The sequence below is a fragment of the Onychomys torridus genome, chromosome 8 (genome assembly GCF_903995425.1).
Source record: "Onychomys torridus chromosome 8, mOncTor1.1, whole genome shotgun sequence".
NCBI classification, from domain to species: Eukaryota; Metazoa; Chordata; class Mammalia; order Rodentia; family Cricetidae; genus Onychomys; species Onychomys torridus.
In genome coordinates, this window is record NC_050450.1 from 2725211 (window position 1) to 2740300 (window position 15090).

The following is a 15090-nucleotide window of genomic DNA, read 5'->3' on the forward strand; positions in this document are numbered from 1 at the left end:
CCCTACCACAGTAGGTCTTGAGAAATGTAATATAGCTCAGGCAGAAGACTAGGATTTAAAAATAGCTATTATTGCCCCCTTTCTCCCTCTCCGGGTTTGGCCCCCTTCTCCCCAGCCCATTTCCCCTCCCCCACCCTACTCCCCTGCCTCCCCACCCTGGGCCCCCCGGGGAGGACCCCCCTCTCTCCCTGTCAGAGAAGAGCCTGCCCCCCAGGAGCACGCTGCCGCTGCTGGCAATCGGCGGAGCCTCAAACCAAGCGGCCGAGCCTCAAACCAAGCAGCCGTGGGCCCCGGTGGCAGGCGGAGACCGGGCGCCCACCCCGCACTGGACCCTGTGAGGTGAACTGCCAGAAGCTACCAGTGTCCTTCCTCAGTGTCTCAAAGTCCTACTTGATACAGTTCTTAATACTTTACCTGGATGGATAGATAAGCCAGCATATCTGAGCTAGAAATCAGGAACCCATAGGAGCTGCTGTATTTCACTGTAGAACATGTCTAACAGTAACACTACTCAGGAGACTCTGGAAATAATGAAAGAATCAGAAAAAAAACTGGTGGAAGAATCTGTAAACAAAAACAAACTTATATCTAAAACTCCAAGTAAGGAAGAAGTTGAGAAAGAAGGTGAAGACACTGGGTCGCGCCAGGAGACACAGAGACGGACATCAGGCCATGGTCATGCCAAGAATAGAGCCAAGTCTAATTCCAAGCTCAAGTTGGTCCGAAGTCTGGCAGTATGTGAGAAATCCTCCACTCCATTTGCTGATGGGCCACTAGACACCTAGGATATAGTTCAATTGCACGTCAGCTGCCCCTCTGACAAGAAGGAAGAAAAATCCACAAAGGATGTCTCTGAAAAGGAAGACAAGGACAGAAGCAAAGAGAAGGTCCCAAGGAAGATGCTGTCCAGAGACTCCAGCCAAGAATATACTGACTCCACTGGAATAGGCCTGCATGAATTCCTTGTCAGTACACTGAAACAGAACCCAAGGGACAGAATGATGCTGCTAAAATTAGAACAGGAGAGTCTGGAGTTTATCAATGACAACAATAACAAGTTCAAGAAGTTCCCTCAGATGACCTCCTACCACCGGAAGCTATTACACCGGGTAGTTGCCTATTCCGGGATGGACCACAATGTTGACCAAACCGGAAAGCTGTCATCATCAACAAAACCAGCAACACGAGAATCGCCGAACAGAGATTCTCAGAACACATTCAAGATGAGAAGAATACAGAATTTCAGCAGAGATTCATTCTCAAGAGACATGATGCCAGTATGGACCGAGATGATAACCAGATCAGAGTTCCATTGCAGGATGGAAGGAGGAGCAAGTCAATAGAGAGAGGAGGAATATCTAAGGGTCCGAGAGAGAATATTTGCCCGAGATACTGGCCAGAGCATATATCTAAGTGATGTCAAGGGGAACCGTGAAGGGCTGAGCCGCACCTCAAGCAGCCGACAGAGTAGCACAGACAGTGAACTCAAATCCCTGGAGCCCCGGCCTTGGAGCAGCACAGACTCAGACCACTCTGTCCGCAGCATGCAGCCTCCTGTCACCAAAGCCAGCAGCTTCAGTGGAGTCTCCATCCTCACCCGAGGTGACAGCGGCAAAGGTACAGGGAGGACCTCCGGGCCAGGTATGGCACTAGGTGTCCCAGAAGTGTGCAGCCAGGCCACCTCACCCCAGTCTGTGGCCTTCTCCCTTGTACTGTCCAGCAGCAGCAGCAGCAGCAGCAGCAGCAACTTCTGTTCTCCCACCCACTCCTCAACAGCAGCCACCCCTGAGTAATCCCATGATCTCACAAGCAGATGACCTCAGCAACCCCTTTGGACAAATGAGCCTTAGCCGCCAAGGTTCTACTGAAGCAGCTGATCCGTCCTCAGCTCTGTTCCAGCCCCCACTCATTTCCCAGCATCCTTAGCAAGCTAGCTTCATCATGGCTTCTTCAGGACAGCCCCTCCCTACTTCCAACTATTCCACCTCCAGCCATGCACCACCTAGTCAGCAAGTCCTGCCTCCCCAAGGCTACATGCAGCCCCCTCAGCAGATCCAGGTTTCTTACTACCCCCCGGGTCAGTATCCTAATTCCAACCAGCAATATCGACCTCTCTCTCACCCGGTGGCCTATAGCCCCCAGTGTGGTAAACAGCTGCCTCAGCCATCCCAGCAGCCTGGTTTACAGCCTATGATGCCTAACCAGCAGCAGACGGCTTACCAAGGCATGCTTGGGGTCCAGCAGCCTCAGAACCAGGGTCTACTCAGCAACCAGAGGAACAGCATGGGAGGCCAGATGCAAGTCCTCGTGGTTCAGTACACTCCACTGCCTTCATACCAAGTCCCAGTGGGCAGTGACTCACAAAATATGGTCCAGGTACCTTTCCAGCAACCCATGCTGGTCTCTGCCAGCCAGTCTGTATAAGGAGGCCTCCCAGCCAGGGGTGTGCCAGTATACTACAGCATGATCCCACCAGCTCAGCAGAATGGTACGAGCCCTTCCGTGGGGTTTCTACAGCCTCCTGGCTCTGAGCAGTACCAGATGCCTTAGTCTCCCTCTCCCTGCAGCCCACCACAGATACCACAGCAGTACTCAGGAGTGTCACCTTTGGGACCAGGTGTGGTGGTCATGCAACTGAATGTCCCTAATGGACCCCAGGCCCCCCAGAATCCATCCATGGTCCAGTGGAGTCACTGTAAATATTACAGTGTGTTCCAGCGAGGTCAGAAGCCTGGAGACCTGTACAGCCCTGATGGTAATCCCCAGGCCAATGCACAAATGGGCAGCAGCCCCATCACATCTCCTACCCAGTCTCCAGCACCCTCTCCTGTCACCAGCCTCAGCAACGTCTGCACTGGACTCGGTTCCCTGCCTGTCCTCACACCATTCCCCTGGCCTGGGGGTCCTGCACAGGGTAGGGATTTAGATCAAGGTGATGGGCGCTATTCCCTATTGGATCAGCCATTACAATACAATCTGTCCATCTGCCCTCCCTTGCTGCATGGCCAGTCAACTTACACAGTGCACCAGGGACAGAGTGAACTGAAGCATGGGAGCCAGGGCAAGAGACAAGCACTCAGATCTGCCTCCACTGACCTGGGCACAGCAGACGTTGTGCTGGGAAGGGTGCTAGAGGTGACAGACCTCCCTGAAGGAATCACCCGCACAGAGGCGGACAAACTCTTCACCCAGCTTGCCATGTCTGGTGCCAAGATCCAGTGGCTTAAGGATGCTCAGGGGCTGCCTGGTGCAGGTGGCAGGAACAATAGTGGGACGGGAGAGAATGGCCGCCACTCGGACCTCGCTGCCTTGTACACCATAGTGGCTGTATTCCCCAGCCCCCTGGCTGCCCAGAATGCCTCCCTTCACCTCAACAACTCTGTGAGTCATTTCAAACTTCAAGTGGCCAAAAAGAACTGAGGATCCTGGAGCGAGCGAGCTCCCAATGAATGGAGGAGGGCAGGACTGGCCCAGGAGCATTGGGAGCAATAGAGGCAGCCGAGGCAGATGACTGGGCCAGAGCCTGCCACCTCACGGCTGAAGAGAGAAGCAGACAGAGTCCCACACCGGCATGGGACTCCTTGCCATGGGTCCCACTTTTTCCTATTGGTCCCCTTCTGTCTTCTTCTCCTTCCCATCCTCTTCTACCATTTTTTTAATCTCTTCTTCCACCATGGAATTAATTTCTTTCGTATTTTTTGGTCAAGTAGGATTGAGAGGGTCCCACACTCCCCTCTTCTTCCATTTCCTCACCATCCCATTCTCCCTTCCTCTCTGGTCTTCATGAATATATTTATATGGACAGAATTAAGAAAAGTACATTGATTTCCCCACACTCTCTCTTCCCAAACCCCCACAGAGTTAAAACTTGGGACCCCCTTCTTCCCCAGAACACTGTATATTGTTTGTTTGAGGTTTGTGCCACAGTAACAGACACAGTATTCAGTTGCACATACAGATGTTTGCTGGGTGGTATTCACTGTACATTTTATTTAATCTGGTTTTTTGTTTGTTCGGGGAGTTAAGAGGGGAGGTTGGTTTTGTTTATAAATATAAAAAAAGCAAATAAATAAATAAATAATAAAAATAAAATAAAAATAGCTATTATGAATATGTTCAAGGACCTCAAAAAGGGTATGAATAATCCACTAATGATGTCTGTGAAAAACACAAACAGGAGATTGAAATGATAAAGGTAGATCTGAAACTAGAAATGGAGGAAGGAGAAACTCAGGTCAATGGCACAGAAAATATTTTCAACAAAATCATAGAAGAAAATTTCCCTGACTTAAAGAAGGTGCCTATTAAGGTACAATAAGCATACAGAGGACCAAATAGAATGGAACAAAAAAGAAATTCCCTTGAGCACATAATAATCAAAACACTAAACATACAGAACAAAGAATATTAAAAACTGCATGGAAAAATACCAAATAACAAGACCTATTAGAATAACACCTGACTTTCAATGGAAAAATGTAAGCACCATAAAGGCATGGATGGATGTCCTACAAACATTAAGAGACCACAGATGCAGGTTCATTTAATTTTAGTCCATAAATGATGAAGAAAGAAGATCATTCCACAACAAACCAAATTTAAGTATTATCTATATACAAATCCAGCTCTACAGGAGGTGATAGAGGGAAAACTTCAATCAGAAGCAGTTAACCATACTCAAGAAAACATAAGGAATGAATACTCCCAGACAGCAAATCAAAAAAGGGAGGAAAAGAACCCACACCATAACAACAAAATAACAGGAATCAACAAACATGGCCCATTGATAACATTCAACATCAGTGGTCTCAGTTTCCCAGTAAAAAAAATGGACCAATGTGGGGGACCAGCCCCCACCTTTATTTACCTCAGGAACTTGAGGAATGAGGGATAAGAGACTTAGTTAGAAATAGAGAGGAGAGAAACAAAAAGAAAACACAGGATAGACTCTGGTGGGCCTGGATCCTTATTCACCAGCCCAGAATTTTATTCCAAAAGTCTATTTGTAACAATGCCAAGGGGTGGAGCAAAAGACACCCCCCTTGCTAGTTAGATCCTTACAAACCACCTGATACCCAGGCCCGTCATCCAATCAACCTCCCATGCAGTCCTGCTGGGTCCAGCTACTAGGAAACCTAGTGGGCTCCAAGAGACCAACAGAATGGATTTGAAAGTAGGATTCATCCTCCTGTTACATCCAAGAAAGACACCTTAACATCAAGGATAGATGGGGGTGGGGGTGGGGGGTCTCTGCAAACACCATGGCCAGCAGAGTGTCAATGTACTTGAGGAAAGAAGGACAAGAGGGAAGTCTGGTTCAGCATGACTCAGTACTTGATGTTGGTTCAAACTTTGAGAGTCTGACACCAGGCAGTTTATTTTAGGCATATTCAAGTACATTTTTGAGAAAAGTTTCCTGGTATAACACAATCCCATGTGCCCAATAAAGCTTATAATATAATTACATTGAAACTTTTCAAAGGACATGTCACTTCTTCCCTAAAGATAGGCTCTATAGATATACTACATGTGTCATCTTATGATCCTGAGGGAGATCCGGTGTGGTCTGGGTCATGCAGGTAGCTCAAAGGTCACTAGGCTACTTTTAAGAGTCTCTGGGAGCCACGTGTGTCCTCAGTCATACAGGTAGTGCAGAGGTCACCAGGCTTTTAACTACATCCATTCCCAGCCTTCTGGGCATAAACAAGTTATACATCTCTTCCTTGGAAGAGATAATACTGTGTGTTTAACATTCCAGGTTTCTCTATTGCTTATCTGTGAGCACAAGGACCTCATGCCATCTACAGATAGACATCACCTCAGGGTAAAAGCATGGAAAGGATATTACAAGCAAATGGACCTAAGAAGCAAGCTGTTGAAGCCTTCTTAATATCTGACAAAATAGACTTCAAACCATAATTGATCGGAAGAGATAGGGAAGGATGCTATATAGCCATGAAAGGGAAAATCCACCAAGAGGATATTGCAATTTGTGCAATTAACATTTATGCATAAACACAGGACAACCATGTTTAAAAACAAACAACACTACAACAGCAAAATCACATATTGACCCTCAGACACTGATAGTAAGTGACTTTAATACCCTGTTCTTGCCAATAGACATGTCATTTCGGGCAAAACCTAAACAGAGAAATGTTAGAGCTAACTGATGTTATAAAACACATGGACCTAAGAGATATTTATAGACTGTCAATGGCTCAAAACTTTCTCCAAAATTAACCACATACTTGAACATAAAGCAATTCTCAACAGATACAAGAAAATTAAAATAACACCCCACATTCTATCTGACTACCGCAGATTAAAGCTGGATATCAACAACAGCAGAAACAGCAGAAAGCTTACAAACTCAGGGAAGCTGAACAATTCACTAGTAGGTGAAAAATGTGTCAAGACAGAAATTAGAAACTTTTTAGAATTGAATGAAAATAAAACATAACATACCCAAACTGTAGGACATATGAAGATGGGTCTAAGAGGCAAGCTCGTAGCACTTAGAAGAACTGGAGAGATTTTGTACTAGTAACTTAAAAGCACACTTGAAAGCTCTAGAACAAAAAGAAGAAATCACATCCAAAAGGAGTAGATGGCAAGAAATAATCAAACTCAGGCTGAAATCAATAAAATAGAAACAAACACTACAATGAATCAGGAGTTGTTTCTTTCAGGAAATCAGTAAGATTGGTAAAGACAGAGAGATAAGATCCCAATTAATAAAATGAAAGATGAAAAGGGGTCTAACAGTAGACACCAAGGAAATGCAGAGAATCATAAGGAGATACTTTTAACAATCTGTACTCCACCAATTTGAAAACTTAAAAGAAATGGATGCATTTCTTGGTATATACCACTTAGCAAAGTTAAATCAAGATCATATAAGCAATTGAAACAGACCTATAACTCATAGTGAAATAGAAGCAGCAATTAAGTCTCCCAAACAAAAACAGCTTAGGGCCAGATATAGTCAGTACAGAACTGTAACATATTTTCAGAGAAGAATTAACATCAATACTCCTCAAATTATCCCACAGAATAGGAACAGCAGGATCATTGCCCAGTTCTTTCTGTGAGGCCACAATTACTCTGATAACTAAACCATGCAAAGACCCAACAGAGAAAGAGAATTTCAGATAAATTTTCCTAATGAACATAGAGGCAAAAATTCTCAATAAAATATTTGCATATCAAACCCAAGAATACATCAAAAAGATGATCTGTGATGATCAAGTATGCTTTATCCCAGAGATGCAAAGATTGTTGAACATATATAAATTGATAAATGTAATCCACCATATAAACAGATTGACATTTGACATGGCCATGCTCCTGTCAACAATGCACATTTGCTCAGGACTTCATCCACTCTCCTACTGCAAAAGGTCTGTATTTCTGTCTTCCTCATCTCCATCTTCCTATCTGTACAGCTGCTGAGATTTACAGTTTACCTGCTCTGCTGTCTCTCTTACTAATTAAACTGCTCTGCAGCTTAAAAGAGAGGGAGGTGGACTGATGGAGGGAAAAGAAAAAGAGACTCTTAGTCATCAGCTTTATTCTCTCTTTGAGCATATGTACCAGTACTTAACGTTGTTACCTTTTCTGGGGCTCTGAAGGTTACTATGTTTTGGGGTAGTGAAGAGTGGAACAATATGGTGAGTGGAAGAAATGTCACAGTGAACAGTGTTCAGTGGGGAAGGAAACTGCTTGATTTTGTTCAGACAGATGGATTTTATAAGGCAATGTGGAGTTGAGCTAGAGAATGTCTCTGTAAGGTAGCAATTGCCCATCATACCTGATGAAAGAGCCCCACTGTCATTGGTTTTGCATTGCTCATTGGAGGAGTTTTCTCATTTCTTCATTATCAAAAATAACGCTAGATGTGGTGCTGCACACCTCTATTCCACCTCTTCAGGAGAGGTAGCGGAGGAGGACCACAAGTTTCACTCCAGCTTGCATTATATAAGTGTGTTCCTGTCTCAAAGACCAGAAGTTGGTAAAATGAACATTATTTACTATTTGCCATTATTTTATTGGATTACAATTTCAGTCATCAATAAAACTATAGGAATTTAAAAATATTTGTTAAAGATTAACATGCATATTTATTTGTTAAGTCTTTTTTATATGAGTTGCCAAAGATAGTTCTCATAAGTAATATTTGGTAGTCAAGACTTGTGTTAGTCAAACTTTGTTTTTGTGACGATATCTTGACATAAACACTTTGAAGGACAGAGTTGTTTTGGCTCATTGTTTAGAGTCCATGGAGGCCTGTCTCTATATATGTCATGGTGACGGGAAGATGTGCCAGATCCCTTCACCTCATGATTGGCAAAAAGTGAGAGAGTATCCCTGAACACAACGACATCTCACCAGGGACCCATATCTTCTAACTATTCTTAACCTTTTAAAAGCCGCAGAACTCCCAGAATAGCTACACCAGTTGGGGCAAAGTGTTCAAACAATAACAAGAGGGCAGGGGTGCAGTACGGTGGCAGAGTGCTTTCCGAGCTTGTGGGAGGGCCTATGTATCAGTAAATAAATACATAAATAAACAAATGACCAGACCCTATAAAGACATTGTTACTGTCTATATGTGAAATTGAATTCTGTTTTGATTATAATTTAGTTCAAAGTTTGAACTAAGAAGCTAAGAAGAAATAGCTGCTGTTTTATTCATATTTTCTTGAACTTTTTTTTAATTCTTGAAATTTTTGTTAAGTGTATATCATTACCTGTATTTTAAGAAAGAACTTTACATTCATTTTAGTAGAGTTAGTAGGAAATGCACACTAATATTTTACTGCTATTATTCCTAGGTACTAAAACAAAGACTTCACTTTTGAAATCAGTGGCTTTCTTTTTAGAAAGCATAGCAACATGTGATGCTAGAGCAGTAGAACAACGCTTTTGCACAGGGGTGACAACTGGCCCTCCCAGCCCACAAGAGGAAGAAAAATACAACTATAGCAAATGCACCATCTTAGTCCGGATTATGGAATTTACTACAACCCTGCTCAATGCCTCTCCAGAAGTTTGCAAGGTAGGGTCTTACCTCCTGCTCTGTTAATTTGAAATTAGTACTTTATAGTGGGAATGTTTTTAAGTTTCCATAGGACAGTGGTTCTCCACCTATGGGTCATGTCTCCTTTGGCAAACCTCTATCTCCAAAACTATTTACATTAAGATTCATAACAGTAGCAAAATTATAGTTATTAAGTAGCAACAAAAACAGTTTTGTGGTTGGGGGTCACCACAACATGAGGAACTATATTAAAGGACAGTTGAGAACACTGCCTTAGATCATTAGCCACAAGAGAGAAACATAGCAAAACTACATTGAGATGTCATCTTAGCCCAGTTCAAATAGTTATCACTAAGAAATCAAACAGTAACAAATACCAGTGAAGATGGGAAGGAAAGGAAATCAAATACTGCTTTGGGGGGCAGGACCTGAAAGTGGGGTTCAGTGGGAAAGTGCTTCCTTGTTATGTGTAAGCTATGGGCTCCATCTGTAGCACTGTAATTTCACAAAAAATAGGGACGTAAATTAACCCAGCCACTGTGGAAATCAGTATAGATATTCTTTAGAAACTAAAAGTGGAATCACCATATAGGACCCAGGCATACCATTCTGGTTATAGACCTAAAGGAATCAAAATCAGCATAGAGATGCCTATCCCCCCCCCCCTTAGTTTTAGACAAGTGAAAACTGTAACCATGACTGACTGGGACTCACTGTGTAAACCAGAGTAGCCTGGAATTCACAAAGATTCACCTGCCTCCGCCTCCTGAGTGCCATGATTAAAGTTGTGGGCCTAGCTGTACCCATGTTTATTACAACAGTGTTCACAATAGAAATCTAGGGAATCAGCCATGGTGCCATTTAGAGATGAATGGATAAAGAATGTGTGTGTGTGTGTGTGTGTGTGTGTGTCTGTCTGTCTGTCTGTCTATGTGTGTGTCTGTGTGTTTTTATGCACCATGGAATACTCTTCTTCAACCATAAAGAATAATGTAATGTCAAGAAGAAGAGGGGGGTCAAGATCATGATGGGGAAACCCACAGAGACAGCTGACCAGTGCTAGTTGGAGCTCACTGACTCTGGACTGACAGCTCGGGAACCTGCATTGGAGCGAACTAGGCCTGCTGAATGTGGGTGACAGTTGTGTGGCTTGATCTGTTTGTGGGGTCCCTGGCAGCAGGATCAGGACTTATCCCAGGTGCATGAACTGGCTTTTTGGAGCCCATTCCCTGTGGTGGGATACCTTGCCCAGCCTTGATACAATGGGGAAGGGTCTAGGCTCTCCTTCAACTTGGTATGCCAGACTTTGTTGACTACCATGGGAGGCCTTACCCACTCTGAGGAGTGGATGAGGGTAGAGTGGGAGGGAGGTGAGGAGGCGGGAGAAGGGGAGGGAGGGGGAAGTGGGGTTGGTATGTAAAATGAAAAAAATTAGTAAATATATTTAATAAAAACAAACAAACAAAGATAATGTAATGTCATTTACTGGAGAATAACTGGGACTAGAGATCATATTAAGTAGCACATTTCCTGTCAGATGTGGACCAGGGAGGATGTGAAAGAACAAGGGTGAGGTGCTTCTAAAGAGGACGAAAGGGGTTGAGGAGAGGAGAGAAGGGAACAAAAGAGTGACGGAGACTTCAGTGTCATTAAAGCGTGTTTCGTGTACATATTGACATACAATGCTGTCACAAGGAAACCCATTACTCTGTATGATTAGTATTTGCTGATTATTTTTTGGTAGTTGCTTTGGCTCCTCTGAGACTTTCCATTACAGGAAATTACCCTTATTTATTTTGATGAGTAAAAACTACATGTATTTATGGTCTACACCATGATATTTTGATCATGTATGTATGTGGTTAAGTCAAACCAATTAACATCTCTACTCCTCATCCCCTCACGTATTATCCCATATGTGAGAACATTTCAAGTGTGGTTGTAGCAGTTCTCAAGTATGCATTGTTGTTAACTATAGTTACCACAGTGTACAATCTGTTTGAAAATAGATGCTGCACATTCCTAATCTGAAAGTCAGATCTGAACTATTCCAATATTTGAGTAGCAAACTGTCTCAGGTTTTGGAGGATTTTGGTTTTTAGCTTTTCAGAATAGTGATGTCATGTGAGAAAATGTGATAGAGTCTATTTAGATATTCTAAAATTAAAAAAATATATATAAAATCTGAAATCCTTTTGGTTTCCAGCATTTTAATACTCTTCAATTGTTTTGAGAAAGTCTGCCAAACTGTCAGCATTGTGAATATTCCCAGCCTGTGGACCTTAAGCGACTGGCCAAAAAGCACTTTTATTCAACCTATCTTTTCTCTTTATAGCTCCTGGATAAGGATTTGTGTAACACAAACTTTATGAAAGTCTTAGTGCAAATGCTTTGTGAGCCCATGAGCTTAGGTTTCAATGTTGGCGACATCCAGGTTATGAACCATCTTCCTAGTATTTGTGTGAGCCTGCTGAAAGCCCTGAAGAAGTCCCCATACAGAGATGCACTAGAGACTCAACTGAAGGAGAAAGTGACAGTGCAGAGGTAGGTGCTCAGACCATGCTCACAGTTACTGTGATTCAGGTCTTCACACATCCAGTGTTCCTGACATCGTGTATACAGCTGCAATGTCCTCAAGCAAGGCACTTGTCAGTGCCTACGAGTGTGTGCATAAGAGTGTGTGCGCACACACACCACGTGCGTGCAAACGTGCACTCTTGTGTTTGTGCAAATGATTGCATATGTTTTTCTGGAAATCATGAGCTTTATTAATTCCTTTCTTGCATTTAGAATGGGAGAGAACAATAGATGTGCATGGCACTACATTTGCTATCCATGGCAGATGTGTCCTGTGAGCTTTCTTCTGGTGTTACCTTGTGTTTTCCAGGACTGTGTTAATGAGTTTGAGGGTCAGGTGATTAGTAAATTTATCACAACACATGAAATTCCTTAGTGTATTCTGACCTGGTTTTCTGTTTTTCTCATGGCCAGTATTGAAGAGCTCTGTGCCATTAACTTGTGTAGCTCTGATGCTGGCCGAGAAAGGACCAAGTTACTGTCTATCTTATCAGCCTGTAAACAACTTCACAAAGCTGGCTTCTCTCATGTTATATCGCCATCTCAGGTAACCATAATTAATTTATTTTTATGTACCCTTAGCTTTGTTATAGTAATTTCATTATGCTAGTACAAATTGATTATTTATATTATTTGTTTAAAATATTTTATATACAGAATATACTGAAATAGAAAGTATAGAACACTTACATACAGGTGTTGGCTAGAATGTGAATTTGAAAGTAAAGATAGAATGAAAGAAGAATAAAGGACAGTTGAAATTTTAGTAACCTAAAACATTTTAAGAACCAGTTGCTGTAGTCCTGTATCGCAGAAACACATAAATGAAATCTGTAGCTTAAAAAACAAAGCTGCATTAGAGTTTTGCTAAGGAATGGAAAATAGTTATCAGTGTTAGCTAACACATATTTTTTAACTGAAGAAGTGACATTGTATGTTTGTGTTAAACACCTTTTCTCACCAGGCAGTTCATGCCAACTTTTCCTTTAGTCTACAGCATTGAATCATTCCATTGGCACGAGACTGCTCTCTTTGGTTTATAAAGGCATTGCACCTACAGAGGAAAGGCAGTGCCTGCAGGCATTGGACCCCAGCTGTATGAGCCTGGCCAATGGACTCCTGGAATTAGCCTTTGCCTATGGAGGACTGGTAGGAAAATCAACTGCATCCCACACTACCTATCTAGTGACTTATATAACTTACTTGTGGTGTCTCTCAAAAGTAAAGTTAGTAAAGTCATAGATGGACACGTATGATAATTGACTTTCGGACTTTGGTTTTTTGAAGGGGAGGTTTCACGACAGGGTTTCTTTGTGTAGCTCTGGCTGTCCTGGAACTTGCTCTGTAGTCCAGGCTGGCCTCAAACTCATAGTGCTCCACCTGCCTCTCCCTCCCAAGTGCTTGCATTAAAAACATGATCTGGGCTGGAGAGATGGCTCAGAGGTTAAGAGCACTGGCTGCTTTTCCTAAGGTTCTGAGTTCAGTTCCCAGCAACCACACGGTGAATCACAACAATCTATAATGAGATCTGGTGCCCTCTTCTGGCCTGCAGGCACACATACAGGCAGAACACTGTATACATAATAAATAAAAAATAAATTAAAAAAAAAAAAAAAAAAAAACCATGAGCCACCACCACCTAGCTCACTTACTGACTTTTTAAGACTGTCTTCTGTAATACTTTTTTAAAAATAAAAGCGTAACATTCTTATATGGAAGTTTTCTGTCTGGCTTTGTTTCCAAAATGACTTTAGGCAAAGAACATTTGGTCACTATAGTTGACCAATGCTGACATGTCTCTTTATCTCTTTTTATCCATTCTTGGAATGGATGACTAAAGGGGCCCTGGGGGGTAATTCCTGAGGCACCCAAGGCACCATGACCAAAGTCCTCCTAACTCTTTGTACTGAGCAGACCTGGCCTCAGACAAACTGCTATTGCTGACATCTGTAACCAGCCCTGTGTCTTTGTTCTATTCCATCCTCCCTCATCACTTCTCCCATTGCAGGAACTTCTTTGTCTCATTGACATTCTCAGATATACCTCAGTTGTCCCAAACAACCTATTCATGTTGGACTATTCTATGAAAAGCAGCAAGAGTTTTCTGGAAATTTGGTAGCTTTCTCTCAATGTAGGAGCTTTCTCTCACAAAGAGAAACCTAGAAAATAGTAGTTAAATTAAATATGTATTATTTAAATGAGCCCTGACTTCACATATAACACTCTTTAGAAGGATCCTTGTAGACTTACTGTGTACCCACTGCCTTAGGGTATGGATTTGCTGGTATGTATATTCTTCTCTCTTCCCTAGTGTGAGCACCTTGTGAGTTTGCTACTGAATTCAGCAATGTTGACTACGCAGTATTTGGGCAGTTCACAGAGAAACATCAGCTTCTCCCATGGGGAATATTTCTATAGCTTGTTCTCAGAAATAATCAACAGTGATCTATTGAAAAATCTTGATATTGCTATATCAGAACTCATGAAGTCATCAGCAGATAATCCCAAAATGGTAAGGAATTTTTCCTATAAATGTTTTCTTACCTAATGCTCACAACAGGGTTTTTATGTTTCTGATGGTTTTTCTTAAAACCAGATTTCTTCTTGAAAGATTGAAAGATCTGCTAATGTGTGAAAATAAAATCTATAGAAACAAAATACAGTCTTTATCAAGCTAGTATATGTTAATAGATACTAAGACTTTTGTTATTTTTTTCCATTCCCTCAAGCCCGTTAAATCCCTGGGCCTAGCTGGGCGGTGGTGACACACGCCTTTAATCCCAGCACTCGGGAAGCAAGGCCAGCCTGGTCTACAAAGAGAGTTCCAGGAAAGGCGCAAAGCTACACAAAGAAACCCTATCTCAAAAAACAAAACAAACAAAAAAAAATCTCTGGGCCTAACACTATAAGAAACAATGCTGTAGGATACTGAATTTTGCTAGAATGTCATATTTGAGTTTCCACACCACCTGGAGGCCAGTCCTCCACACTGCTAACCTGTCTTTAAAGCACTCACAGTTTTAGTGTCCTGCCCTATTTTCTTTCCTGCATGTTCATGCCATAACCTTCTTTGCTTCATCATAATAACCCTTTAGAGAGTGATATTTAATGCATTTGCTCTTTGTTTGCTTAACTTAGGGAATTTTATGGGTTGTTTGGTTTTTGTTTGTTTTTCATTATTTTATTTCATTTTGAGCCAGAGTCTCACTATATATGCCTAGCTGCCAAGGAGCTTATTTCATAGACCAGGTTGGCTTCAAACTTAGCAGAGATCCTCCTGCTTCTGCCTCTGCCTCCCAAGTGCTAGGATTAAAGGTGTATGTTACCAAGCTTGGCCTATCTTACATGATTGTGAAATGTTACTGGCAATGTGCTCTGTACATAGAAACTGTTAGTATATTCAGAGAGTTATAATTTCTACCAGCCTGACCTTTTACACCATACCATTCTTGTCCATTGCCAATAAAAGT

At 42.4% G+C, this 15090-nt stretch overlaps 1 protein-coding gene and 1 pseudogene across 2 annotated transcripts in view; both read left to right on the forward strand.

Annotated features, from left to right (window-relative positions):
- Prkdc (protein kinase, DNA-activated, catalytic subunit) overlaps positions 1-15090 on the forward strand; it is a 225635-nt gene that overhangs the window by 84750 nt on the left and 125795 nt on the right. For both annotated transcript variants that reach the window (XM_036195022.1, XM_036195023.1), the window contains exons 32-36: positions 8838-9061; positions 11379-11587; positions 12035-12167; positions 12611-12769; positions 13932-14132. In XM_036195022.1, coding sequence (XP_036050915.1) covers positions 8838-9061; positions 11379-11587; positions 12035-12167; positions 12611-12769; positions 13932-14132 — 926 coding nt within the window. The remainder of the gene's footprint in view (positions 1-8837; positions 9062-11378; positions 11588-12034; positions 12168-12610; positions 12770-13931; positions 14133-15090) is intronic.
- On the forward strand, positions 427-3449 carry LOC118588564 (annotated as a pseudogene).